Source organism: Hemibagrus wyckioides, linkage group LG02, assembly GCF_019097595.1.
Source record: "Hemibagrus wyckioides isolate EC202008001 linkage group LG02, SWU_Hwy_1.0, whole genome shotgun sequence".
Taxonomy (NCBI): Eukaryota; Metazoa; Chordata; class Actinopteri; order Siluriformes; family Bagridae; genus Hemibagrus; species Hemibagrus wyckioides.
In genome coordinates this window covers 15,613,612-15,626,234 of record NC_080711.1, presented here as the reverse complement: position 1 = coordinate 15,626,234, position 12,623 = coordinate 15,613,612, and the positions used below count along the sequence as shown (strand labels likewise).

General features: G+C 39.9%; 1 protein-coding gene across 3 annotated transcripts; it reads right to left on the bottom strand.

Annotated features, from left to right (window-relative positions):
- Nucleotides 1-24: 24 nt before the first annotated feature.
- samd9l (sterile alpha motif domain containing 9 like) lies at nucleotides 25-10,801 on the bottom strand. 3 transcript variants are annotated; one of them, XM_058413214.1, is made up of 4 exons: nucleotides 10,621-10,801; nucleotides 10,444-10,542; nucleotides 5,722-5,772; nucleotides 25-5,630 (listed from the first exon to the last, which is right to left on the bottom strand). In XM_058413214.1, exons 3-4 carry the CDS (start codon nucleotides 5,723-5,725, stop codon nucleotides 1,045-1,047), a joined length of 4,590 nt encoding a protein of 1,529 aa, XP_058269197.1. In that variant the 5' UTR covers nucleotides 5,726-5,772; nucleotides 10,444-10,542; nucleotides 10,621-10,801; the 3' UTR covers nucleotides 25-1,044. The 3 variants fall into 3 exon arrangements, with proteins under 3 accessions (XP_058269197.1, XP_058269186.1, XP_058269189.1); XM_058413203.1 differs by having other exon boundaries at nucleotides 25-5,633; nucleotides 10,621-10,800; XM_058413206.1 differs by having other exon boundaries at nucleotides 25-5,633; nucleotides 10,444-10,800.
- Between the last annotated feature and the right edge of the window lie 1,822 nt (nucleotides 10,802-12,623).

Sequence of the window (12,623 nt, the reverse complement as noted above, 5' to 3'; positions counted from 1 at the left end):
GACTAAAAATAAACTAAAACAATGCAAAGTTGAAATGTTTCTTTATTATGGTACAACAAATACATATCTAAATACAAATAATAGCAAAAAGTGATGAATAAAAAAATAGGGAGATTTTATTTAGGATATACATTAAAATAACTACAGTATAAATGTTGTTTCAAGACATGAAATGTACTGAAAAATATGTATTGAACATTATTGATACATATGTTCACCATCACCAAAAGATCTGTTTTCCAGAATGCTCATAAAAACTACACTTTTCCAAGTAAAAGTATTGCACTCACAATCATATCTTAAGCTGGAGGTAAAACATTAATGACATCAACAATGTCAGCAAGGCAAGCAAAAAAAACAACAACAAAACAGCATGGTATCAACAGACAGAACAAGTAAACATTATCATTCACATACATTGATTCATCTGATGGACCCTTCAATCCCAAATGGCTTTTTCCAACCTACTGAACTGTAGTGATGTTTAAGAGCTTTGTTCAAGGCCCAAATAAAGGCTCTCTAATAGTGCTTAGAATGCAGAATCTTACTAAACACTTTGGTCTCATTTTAATGAACAATCCAGGATTTTACAATTTTGCATTTAAAGAAATGAATGCAAAATCAAGCAAATGCAGCGCTAGTCAGAGAAGCTTGCAATTTCTTAAAATGACCACAAACTTGGTTCAAGATGCACCGTGCGATGTCATCATGTTTTCCGCAAAAAAGCACAAACAACTCTGCAAGTAGCATCACAATAAATAAAAAAAAAACTTCAGGAAAATTAAGAATTTTTGACTATAACAATCACAACTCCTGGAGGGACTGAACAATAATGGGCTCCTTGTTTTCCATGCATCAAGGAACTCGAGTTGAATATTCTTGACTAGATATTGACATTAAAATATTACCAAAATATCATGGTAATTATTAAAAGTTTAGTTTGCTTGGAGGTCATTGTTTTGTAAAACATTATGAAAACATCCTTGCATTCAGTCGAATGGGTTTCTTCATTTAACTGTCGCCCCCTGTTGGGTTAAAATTTCACTACTTTCTTACTGTGACATTGTATGCTACAGGACCTCTGAATGTGAAGCCCAGATAAAAGGTGACATTCTCATTACCGTAAGGCACTGAGTGTACATAAAGAGCATGAACTGGGAACTTTTTCTTAGGTCCCGCAAGGTAAACAGTTCCGTCCTCGGTCCAGCCGGTCACACGTTTGAGCACTCCAGCAATTTCTGGCGTTTTCCATAATTCACCCCTGAACCATTTCATACGCTTTTCTGAAACTGTGGGAAGTTTTGTGATACTTTCAATCCTACTCTTGTGGACAAATTTCTCGTACCCAAGTCCATTTCCCAGGAAGAAGTGGGTGTAAATCCTCCTGCGTCTATGAGGGATATCCTTCATTTTGGTCCAGTATGTTTGCTGGAGGTATTTGAGAGCAGACAAAACGATTTCATATTTGTCTTCTTTTTCACGATCACTGTCATGCTCATCTGGCCAAAACAACAAGATGCATAAAAACAGAGCACTTGACAGGCATCTTGACTGATCATGTGGGAAAAGGTTGCTGAGTTTTTGCAAATCACTTAGGGCAGCCAGTTTAGGTGACATGGGTGAGACTGAACTTAAAGCAAAATGTGATGCTATGTAGTTGACAAGATCTACTTGGTGCATTTTGGCACCCATTGGATTCTTTGGATACAGTGAAATGATGTCCTCTAAAATTTTGACCTTGTCCTTGTCTTTATGGTCAAGGAGGGAAAAGATTGTTGTGAGGTTTCCCCCACCAAGTCTGTAAATAATCATGCGTTTAATAAAGGGAGTCATATTAGCTGGATTTGACTGCCAGTGACTTGGCACTGTGCCGAGTGAAGCCTCACTGAAAAACTTGCCATAAACAGAAGACTTGGTTACCAACCAATGCTTTGGGTGAGTTACTGTCATCTCACAGCTTACAGAGGTTTCGGCCTCATCTGTATTTAGGTCTGTCTGAAAATAACTCAAGTCTTCGGATATCCACTCCAATGCTTCACGCATTGTGCTCTGAAGATTTTTCAGTTTGCTGTGAAAGTGTTCCCATGGTTTTTCAATACCTCTGGGTATGTAATCTGTGATAAGGTATTTCAGGCATTCAGAATGACCATCACTCCTGTTTGAAAACAAAGGAAGTGAAGAAATCAGCTTTAACAAGCTGCATCCCACCTCCACAACTGCAAAGAATCCTGAATTGTTCATTGATTCAATGTCTGCAACTGCTGCCTTCTCACACTCTTGGAAGCATTCAATTGCTTTAAGTGCTGTTACAATGGCATCTGCTGTGTTCTCTGCTGTTTTGCGAGTTTTATCCAGGGCTTTGCATTTCGTTGTGAACCATCTTCTGTACACCTGGCCTTTGGTGTCAAGAATGTAGGAGTTGTTAGGCATTTTACTTGCTGCAATGTCTGCCCAACGTTCTGCCTCTTCAAATCTTTCATGTCTGTAAGTGAGACGAGCTAGCTGCTGAGCAAATAATGCATCTTTGTTGAATCTTTTGTATGCTTCATTGAGAAGCTCAATTGCTTTTTCTGGCTCTTCATTTTCTCTTACATGTTCAATGAGGGGAGAGAAAAAGCTGTCTGATTCATCACCTTTGCTAATCCTGTAGCGTCTCATGAACAAATCACGAAGGAACTTCATGTAATCTTCTCTCCCAAACCTGTGTTCAAAGAGGACATCATTTTTGAGAAGATCAAGTGCAAGATCACTTTGTTGTTGTCTGTCACCCAGAAGCTGATGGAGAATTTCCTTTGCAACCAGTGGATGAATGATTCTGATAGATTTAATGTAGGTCCTTTCATCTCTCAAATGTATAAAGACCAGTTTAGCCTGCTCACTCAGAGATCCCTCAAATGCTTGTTGTCGAAATCTGTCCACGTGGATAGATAAAGCAAGCAGCGCTTCACAATGTGACTGAGAAATGAACGAGTTCTGAACATAGGTGTTGAGCAGAGCTACATAGCGAGTGAGTTGGGTGACAACAGACGCATGATCAATGTCTTGTAGTAAATGCCCTACAAACTGCTTTACGTATTCGGCAATGACCTGATGTTCAAATTCCTCACTCATCAAAATGAATGTCAGGATGAACTCTGGCTGGAACTGTTTCTCAAGCATTCGTCGTTTACCTGCAAATTGTCTTTTCTCTTCTGCTGAAAGTTTGTGAGTTACTGAGACATTTAGTAAGGGTGACCCCTTACACAGTTTCTCTGGAATATAGGATCGTCTACAGCTGAGGAGAATGAAGCACGGTATTCTCTGTGCAATTTTCTTGGTGTAGACAGCTACTTCTAACTCGTTTTTCAAGTCTTCCAAATACTCTTTGTCACAATCCTCAATAAGTAAGAGCACAGGTAAGCACTTCTGTGGATCCTTTTCCTCATACTCCCGAAGATTAACAGCATGTTCTGCAACTTTGCCAGGAGCATAAGATGATTTCACCACTGCACACCTTAGATCCTTTCTTTGGTTCCAAAGAACCTGCCTTGCTACTGTACTTCCACCACTGCCCGGATGATGGTATATATTGATGTTATCAATGGGCATCTGATCTAAACTCCATTTAAGAATGTCCCCTAGAAGTTTGGTAACTTCATGATAGGCATCTCTTTCAATCATCTCCCCAACATACTTCTTCTCTGCAAGCCAAAAGTTCATCCATGTCACTTTTCCTCCAAGGTAAAACTGTCTCTCAATTTCATTTTTCTCTGATTCAATGAACTCAGGGCTGGTGTCATCACACTGGTTGACACCTAAAATCTCCAAGGAACACATCCTTTCCTCTTCACATGTCTCAAGACAGCATTCCCCTTTAACATAAACAGGTAAGTTCTTGGTTATACGAGTGGTGTTGGTCTGGACTCTCTGGAGTGTTGCATTGACGTGGCTCATTTTCATCCCTACTACACTTGAAACGTTAACAGTTTCGATGTCACAGGATCCAAGAGCAAACGCCTGCCATTTTTGAAAGTTCTCTTCCGAATCTGAGATGCATATGATGTCTTCATGACCTTCCATGTCAGTGAAAAACTCATAGAATGTGTTCAGAAGAGGTGTTGCAACAGACGAGGTAAGAAGGAAGATCACAACAAAGGTGCCTTTGGGCAAGATATCCTTGCAGATCAGTGAAACACAGTCCTTGAGGTATGTCCTCCTTGTTTTAGACCAAGTATTTTCATCACAAGGCACCTCATTTCCTTTGAAATCATTTCGTCCATTACAAAATATCCAGCTGATTTGTTCAAACAAATGGAGGTGGTTCTCAAATTCTCTGATGCTCATGCCACTTGGAATTTTGTAGTTTTGCATAAAATGAAGGTTCACAGCGTGATGCTTAACATATTCATGACATAATCCAGAGACCATAGAATCTGGGTCAAAGTCAAACACACAGAATAGCTTCATGTTTAGTAAGAAATCAATGTGGTTTAGATCTTCCTTTGGAATCTTGTTTGTGACAAGTATGTACCATTTCTCCTTTTCTATTAGTTTCTTCCCACTTGTTACAAGCATGATAAGTTTTCTTCCAAGATCTTGGCAAAGGTCTGGGCTTGTGAAACAGTGTGCTTGCTCTGCCTTTTCTCTTTGATCATCCCTTATATGGACTGCTTGATAAAATTCATTTGATTCAACAACTGGTTCTGTTTTGGAGCCAACTCTGCGATAAATTGTTGCTTTTTCATATTCAACTTTATTGGACTTCTCTTTGAAGTTGGGCAAGCGGACAGAAAAAACCCTATTTCTCACGATGCTCACAGAAGGTACGATGTCGAATTCAACTACATAGTGTTCACCTTTGCTATTTGGGTCTGCTACCAGAATGAACTCAGGTGGTCGAATACACTGCCTTACAAGCTCGCTGTCAAAGGTGGAAAAACTCCGTTCAATGTGATCCAGCGCATCAACATACATGTCCTTTTCCTCAATGGGAATGCCAATGATTTCACCATGCACATAGCCAGAATTTTCCCGACTGTCCATTATACCAAAGTGTATTGTACCATTTGATCTAATGTTTAGGCACCCCATGGCAAATTTTAAAACTTCCCTTGCCAGCTTTGCTTGAAGTCTTTGGCGGTCTAAAGTAGCAGCAATAGTAAATGCCTTGTACTCATGACATGGTGTTATAAGATCAATAACACCTGTTTCAGGATGAAGAACATTGTGCTTCACATATGTGTAGTCAGTGCCCGTTCTACCAAAAGGTCGTGGCTTTGAATCCCTTTTAGTTGTTGGTACAATCAAAGAAACTTCTTTTTCCTCTCCTGGCTGTGGACTGCTGGACATTGTATGAGTCTTGATGGATGCTGCTCCTTGATCCACGTTTTTAGCATTGTTTTCATCCTTCTGCTTCTGAACCTTTTGTAAAGTATTGACTAACTCATTTCTTTTGTTAATTATCAAAAGTGCTGGGCCAGATTTCATTCCAGTTTCTTTCCTCAGAAATTCCTCTGTGATTTCAAGGAGTATCCGGCCATCTACTTCTTCTTCATCAAGTTTTTTAATGTATGTTTCTTTAACTCCTATTGAGGTTAACCACGTGCTTACCATGGACTCTGTCCATTTTTCAATTGGAGTACTGTGAAGGTCTTCTGTAGAAAAATAATAAATCAAATCACAACAATATCTAAGCAAAAAACGTTGGTGAAGAAATGTTTATTTTCATATCTTAATACTTGCCCATGATATCTTCTGCACAGTCAATATGCTCCAAGATTCATCTCAAGGCACCTAAAAAAAATGTATACATATTATTACAATACAACATACAGTTTGTTAAATAAAATAGGTATATTTTAAAATTTTGAGGTGATACAGTAGTGGACTATATCCATGCTTAATCATATAGTCCAACAACGAGATACTTTTATTATATACAATCCAGTGTATACAAAATGTTTTGAATTTTGGGTTGCTCTTGAGTTGTTATTTCATGGACATTTCAGACTTGACATAGAGATCTGTTTACCAAAACCAGACTACATGGATGTGTTACATGACGGTTGATATTGACTGATTTATCCATATACCTTTTCAGCAGTTTTTCTTGTTGCTCTTATTTGTAAACCTATGCACCTCATTTATCAAGCTGAGATACAAGTGATTTATTTGTCAACTGTTCACAGTATTCAGACCTTGTAATTTCAAAAAATAATTAGTATCTTGCTTGTGCTCCTAGTTGTGTTAATGTAATGTAATCTTATGTAAACCTTGACTGACCAAATAGTTTGAATGGATTATTGCACGTTTATATACAGATTTTTTACAGTTTAAATTGCTCTTTGCACTTAGCTGACAACCTCATCCAGAGTGATTTGTAGTCTTTTTCAGAAATAGATCCTCATGCTAGTTCACTGTCATGTCATTGTCATAACATGTATTCACAGAGGATACAACACTACAGCACCATTTCTATTTTTACATCATTAATTGACTCTGAGGCAGCAAGTAACTTCTTTAAGGGAGTCCATCTTGACATTCCTATTTCCTATGACCCAGTCTCATGCCCCAGCCTCTATGTATCAAAGCCATTGATGGGGGTCTCAGGTGGCACCATCACCAGATGTACCTAACCTCTTCTCCTGTGGGTCAGCATGCGTTACTATAAGCATATACGGCTGCTAGTCACCACTTCATAACCCGCAGCTATCATAATAAGCCTGAGCTCATGCTAGCATCAACCTCCATTAAGCCACAAGGCACATAGTGCAAGATCCCGGACAAGTAACGTAATCTCAAGGAAGGCCAATGCCCTGTCACACATTCACTCTGCCGAGCCCCAATATGAGCTGACTCCTTTCCATCCCTCACCACCCATGATTTGTAGTGTGGGCTGTCCAGTGACAGCTAGACCAGGCTATAGCTCCCAGTCCATGAAGACAAGTGGCCTCCTCCTATCCTCCCAGTAAAGGCTTTATGCCTAACCCCCTGAAAAACAGAGTCATCTCTTGTGGCCACTGGCCACCTGGACATTAAGTACACTTACTACCTGCTGAGAATAAAGTACTAGTGGCCATATGACACCCACCATGTGGTTACCTCTATGGCTGAATATGCCCAAAACTCCCTACATTGAATTTCTTTGCCACCCAACTCACCACTTTCCAGTGTGTGCTTGACTACCAGAAAGCACTGTTCCCATGGAATGCTTCAAGTGCAGTGAACAAGTGTGGGAGGCCTCCCGCCGAAGAAGTGAGCAAGCCGCCCAAACCCGAAAAGCGCCCTCTGACTGATGCAGGGAGCCTACCCCACAGTATGAACCTCGGGACAAGGTATGACTGGCAACTCAGACAACTACAACTGCATGCAAGAACTCAGCCACATGTATGTCAGCCACTTAACTGAATCAGTTAGCTTGCTAGCAAAGTCACCTACAATTTTGATCTCCCCTTTCACTGACTCATATAGCCCCTTCATTCCACTTGGGTGTCCAGCATACTTACCACCCGTTACAGAAAAAGCAATGGAGACTACAAGTTTCTTTACTGACATCACCTTCTGCACTGCTTGCAACTTACTGCTTGCAAGTCCCAAGAACCCTGAGAGCTGGTAAAATAATACTGCTGCCCACACCCCAATGTCCCACATTGCCATCACCTTCTTCACCTATCTCTTCAAGTCCTCAGGTAATACCACCATTCTAGTTATAATTGATTGCTTGATTGGTGCTGAATGATATTCCGTGTATCAAGCCCTTGCATTTTACTTTATAGAGTTTTATGTCTGACTCACTGCAAATAATTTTTACTCTGATAAATAAGGCCCATTGTTTGTTGTACCTCAGTTTAATTGCTATGTAGGTTTATGTTGTCTAATCTGAACACTAGTTCAGAAGTGCAGAAAAATCTACTGAAGATTCTTGAATATAGAGGAAACATACAAAAAACAAAGATTAACTTTTGTATAAATGGATTACTTTCTTAAGTAGAACAAACTCCGCCCTAGGTCACTCATTTTGACTCATGTCAATACACTAGGACCTAACCAGAAACTGGATGGTAGGGTATTCGAGCTCAAAATACAGCAGCACAAAATAAACCACAATTTGCATAACTGCATAAAACATCAGTCTTGCATCACTGGGCATGTTATATTTGTCATCATCATTGCCTTCCATGCCATCAGATTCATTAATGCAGTTTTCTAGCATTCTAGTTTATAGAATAGATTGTGTGCACTGAATATACCAAGGAGGCATCAATAGGAATATCAGAGCAGAGAAAACATGCTACATGCTAGTTGTGCTCAGTTTATAAGTACAAGAATGTTTTTATGCGTCCAAGCACGTAAGTTGCTTGCAGCCCTTTGTTAGAAAGTGTTAGAATAGGAAGTGTTTGAAGTGGTTGTCCTTATTTTTCTTATCTAAATATTTCTAAATATTATCTAAATATTTCTAAATATCTTATTATCTGATTCACTGTGAATGATATCCCTATGATATTACTTATCTTTTCCTATGATTTCTACAAATATACTTGAGAACAAAGAGAAACACCACAAGGAAGAAAAAAAAACATTGTATTACTTTTATGGGTGACTTAACATAAAAACTTAAAAGAACCTTTTCCACAGTGCAGCAGGAATTGATAGGACATGGAGTTCCACTTGATTATAAATTAATATTGTGGGAAAAAATCATTTTCACAATTTGAATGCTACATGTTCAGGTTTTTTTTACGCGGGGTAAATGGTAGTATTAAGTAATTAAGAAAAAATGTTCAGCAGAGTGTGTGTGTGTGTGTGTGTTTAATCATTGAGCATTAGCAACAGCGACCTCTATGGATAAAGAGACATCAGATCATCAAAGAAACAATAAACAACATACACCGATCAGGCATAACATTATGAGCACTGACATGGGAAGTTAGTGGGTGGGATATATTAGGCAGCAAGTGAACATTTTGTCCTTAAAGTTGATGTGTTAGAAGCAGGAAAAAGCGAGTTTGACAAGGGCCAAATTGTGATGGCTCGACGACTGGATCAGAGCATCTCCAAAACTGCAGCTCTTGTGGGGTGTTTCTGGTTCATGGTCAGTATCTATCAAAAGTGGTCCAAGGAAGAAACAGTGGTGAAATGGCGACAGGGTCATGGACTGTCTAGTCTGATCCAACAGACGAGCTACTGTTGCTCAAATTTCCGAAGAAGTTAATGCTGGTTCTGACAGAAAGGTGTCAGAATACACAGTGCATTTCAGTTTGTTGTGTATGGGGCTACAGAGCTGCAGACCTGTCAGGATGCCCATGCTGACCCCTGTGCACCACCAAAAGCAGCAACAGTGGGCACGTGAGCATCAAAACTGAACCACAGAGCAATGGAAGAAGGTGGCCTGGTCTGATTAATCACATTTTCTTTTACATCATGTGGATAGCCGGGTGCGTGTGCGTTGCTTACCTGGGGAACACATGGCACCAGGATATACTGTGGGAAGAGGGCAAGCCGGTGGAAGCAGTGTCATGCTTTGGACAATGTTCTGCTGAGAAACCTTGGGTCCTGCCATCCATGTGGATATTACTTTGACATGTACCACCCACCTAAGCACTGTTGCAGACCATGTACACCCTTTCATGGAAACGGTATTCCCTGATAGCTGTGGCCTCTTTCAGCAGGATAATGCGCCAGGCCACAAAGCAATAATGGTTCACGCATGGTTTGATGAGCACAACAACGAGTTTGAGGTGTTGACTTGACCTCCAATTTCCCAAGATATCAATCCACCTCACAACTTACAGGACTTAAAGGATCTGCTGCTAACATGGTGCCAGATACCACAGAACACCTTCAGGGATCTAGTGGAGTCCATGCCATGATGGGTCAGGGCTGTTTTGGCAGCAAAAGGGGGACCAACAAAATATTACTTGGTCATAATGTTATGGCTGATGGCTGGTGTGAGTAACACTATAGCTTGCAAGTAGGACCTTTTCCCCTTTAGTGTGTGTACAGTGCATGTCTACATAAAATACAAAATTAGACAAATAGATAAATAATACAGAAAATAAATGTGATATTACAGAATTAATAGTAGCCCATTGAAAGTAAACACCGATTCTAAAAGATTGTTTCTTGTTCATTAGGATACACTTAACAGAATTTGGTTTTTTTTACCTTATATGGGCTACACTTCCGCCCTGCAGGAATCGGCTTGTCCGCTTAACTGCACCGGATGTTTTAAAAACGCTTATTACGCCAAATTATTAATTATTATTTACATATATTTCTTTTCTTCTTCTTTTTTTAAATTGTTTGTCTGTAGAATTTAAACGAAATTACATAAACGCATGTGAAGTAATGAACCGCGTATATTTTCGTAAGGAAGTGTTATTTGTAAATAAAAACGCTAACTGCGGTTTCTGCCAATTTAACATTCTCCAGAAAAAAGTAACCGGAATAAAAACCCGGACTTACAGCAGGCTATAGATTCTGCGCCAGTTGTTTTAAGGACGACGCCCGTTTCCTTCATAAAATCCGACTTGCTTACTTCCTCCGGTCCATTTGGAGCAGAAACTGTAGGAAGAAGTAACCGGGTTGTAACTCCGTGTCACATTTAGAACATCAGTCATTACTTTATCATGATAATCGCACCTTCATTAACAGATGTCTGCGCTCTCTGTAGTTCGTCAGTACCAATATTCTTGTAATGGCGAAGATGGAGGGAGTAAAACTAGCATCATGTTTCTGGTCCCGCCCGCTTTCCACAGCGCCTCGAGTCTCAAAAATATAACTTTCATTTATGTGAAAGTGAAAGTTATTGGCGAACAAGCCGTGAGCTCACCTGCTGCCCCCTAGTACAGTCTTACCCACACATTTCTAAGCAACGGTTGGAATCACTATATATATAAATAAAACAGCTATTTTCAGGTGATTGTGTGAACTGGGTTGGCAAACACGCCGGGAAGTATCCTATATTGCGTAATTATTAGCTGAGTAGCTGCTAGGTGGATTAGCTCCTGTAGCCACCTGAATGAGGCCCGGGGCTCCATGTGTTCAGGGAAACAATATCACTGTTAATACAGAGATATTATTATATTATATTTCACTTGGAGGCTGCTCACTGCTGCTGAGAATCAACCCGCACAAACAGTCTATATACACTTATACTGAACAGGAAGGGGTCATCCCCAAACTGTCCCCACAACGTTGGGAGCATGAAATTGTCCAAAATGTCTTGGTATGCTGAAACATTAAGAGTTCCCTTCACCGGAACTAAGGGGGCAGGCCCAACCCCTGACTTCAAAGATTTGTCCCAAAACCTTTGGCAATATCGTATACATGGAATTGCTCTGGACTAAAACACCATGAAGATGGCTTAGGACTACCAACAGTTTTGCACTCAAGTCTCCATCAGTGAACGGTTGTTAACTTGAAATATGATAGAGAGTCTTCATATTAAAACTAGAATGAATTTCTTGGATTTTGTCCATGTTGACCTTTGTTGTATAATCACACTCTAAAGTGTTACACAGATGAGGATGAGTTCCCTTTTGTGTCTGGTTCCTCTCAAGGTTTCTTCCTCATATTGTCTCACAGCCAGATGCTAAATTGCCCTGGGAAAAAAAAAAACTCTTAGTTTCTGAACCCTAGGGCCCTTAGAACACAGGCCATGTACTGTATGAGCTTAAGCAAAATTTGTTATGCAAATAGTGTTCATTTTCCAAGATCCTACATTCTTTGCCTTCCTTTGGGTATTGCTGAACAACAAGAAATCACAGTCTACCTCAAGGGTGCATATGGAAGCTATGACAGTACTCCACAGCATCATAGATGCTATCTCTCTGGGCTCCCATAGACATATTACTGGTATGCTATACCTTTTGCCACTGTGTCCTAGGTGCCCTGCATTGGGCACCCATTGGCAACGAGCTTGCTTTATATGAATTGGTAACCAGATATCTCTGGAGTTTGTAGTTTAATCCAGGACTTCTAGCCAAGATCAAATCATAGAAATATCTGAGTTAGACTTTTGACCTTGTAGACTTAAAAAAAAATTGCTTGCTGGGCAGATCATATCACAGCATCTGAATGAGGTTGAGGTCTGAACCTGGACATTGCCATTGCAGCACTGTGATTTCTTTTTTCTTTAGCCATTTAAATTTGCTCATGTGCTTGGTTATGTTGCACAACCAAATGTCAGCCCTGCTTAAGCTGCTGGACAGATGGCCTCACATTTGTCTCAGTAATATTCTTTTATAACATGGCTAATGACCAAAAAACTCCACCTTGGTCTCATCAGTCCAAAGGATTTTGGTCCAGAACCTTTGTGGTTTGTTCAGATGCTGTTTTACAAACCTTGACTGCCATATTAAGTTTGGAGAAAAGGGGCTTTTTCTTAGCCCCCCTTCCATGTCTAATTTGTTTAGTCTTTATCTGATCATGAACATCAACGTTTACAGAGATCTCTATTACACTTGATGTAGGTCTTGGGTTTTTCTGTATATCTCTGAGCATTAAATGCCTGAAGTATTTAAAATGTCAACTCCTGGGAAGATTTGGAACGGTCTTGAAGACTCCCCATTTGTAATTCTCAGTATAGAAAGATCATCATATTGTTTGGAGAAAGCCTTATAACCCCTCACCAATTGATGAAA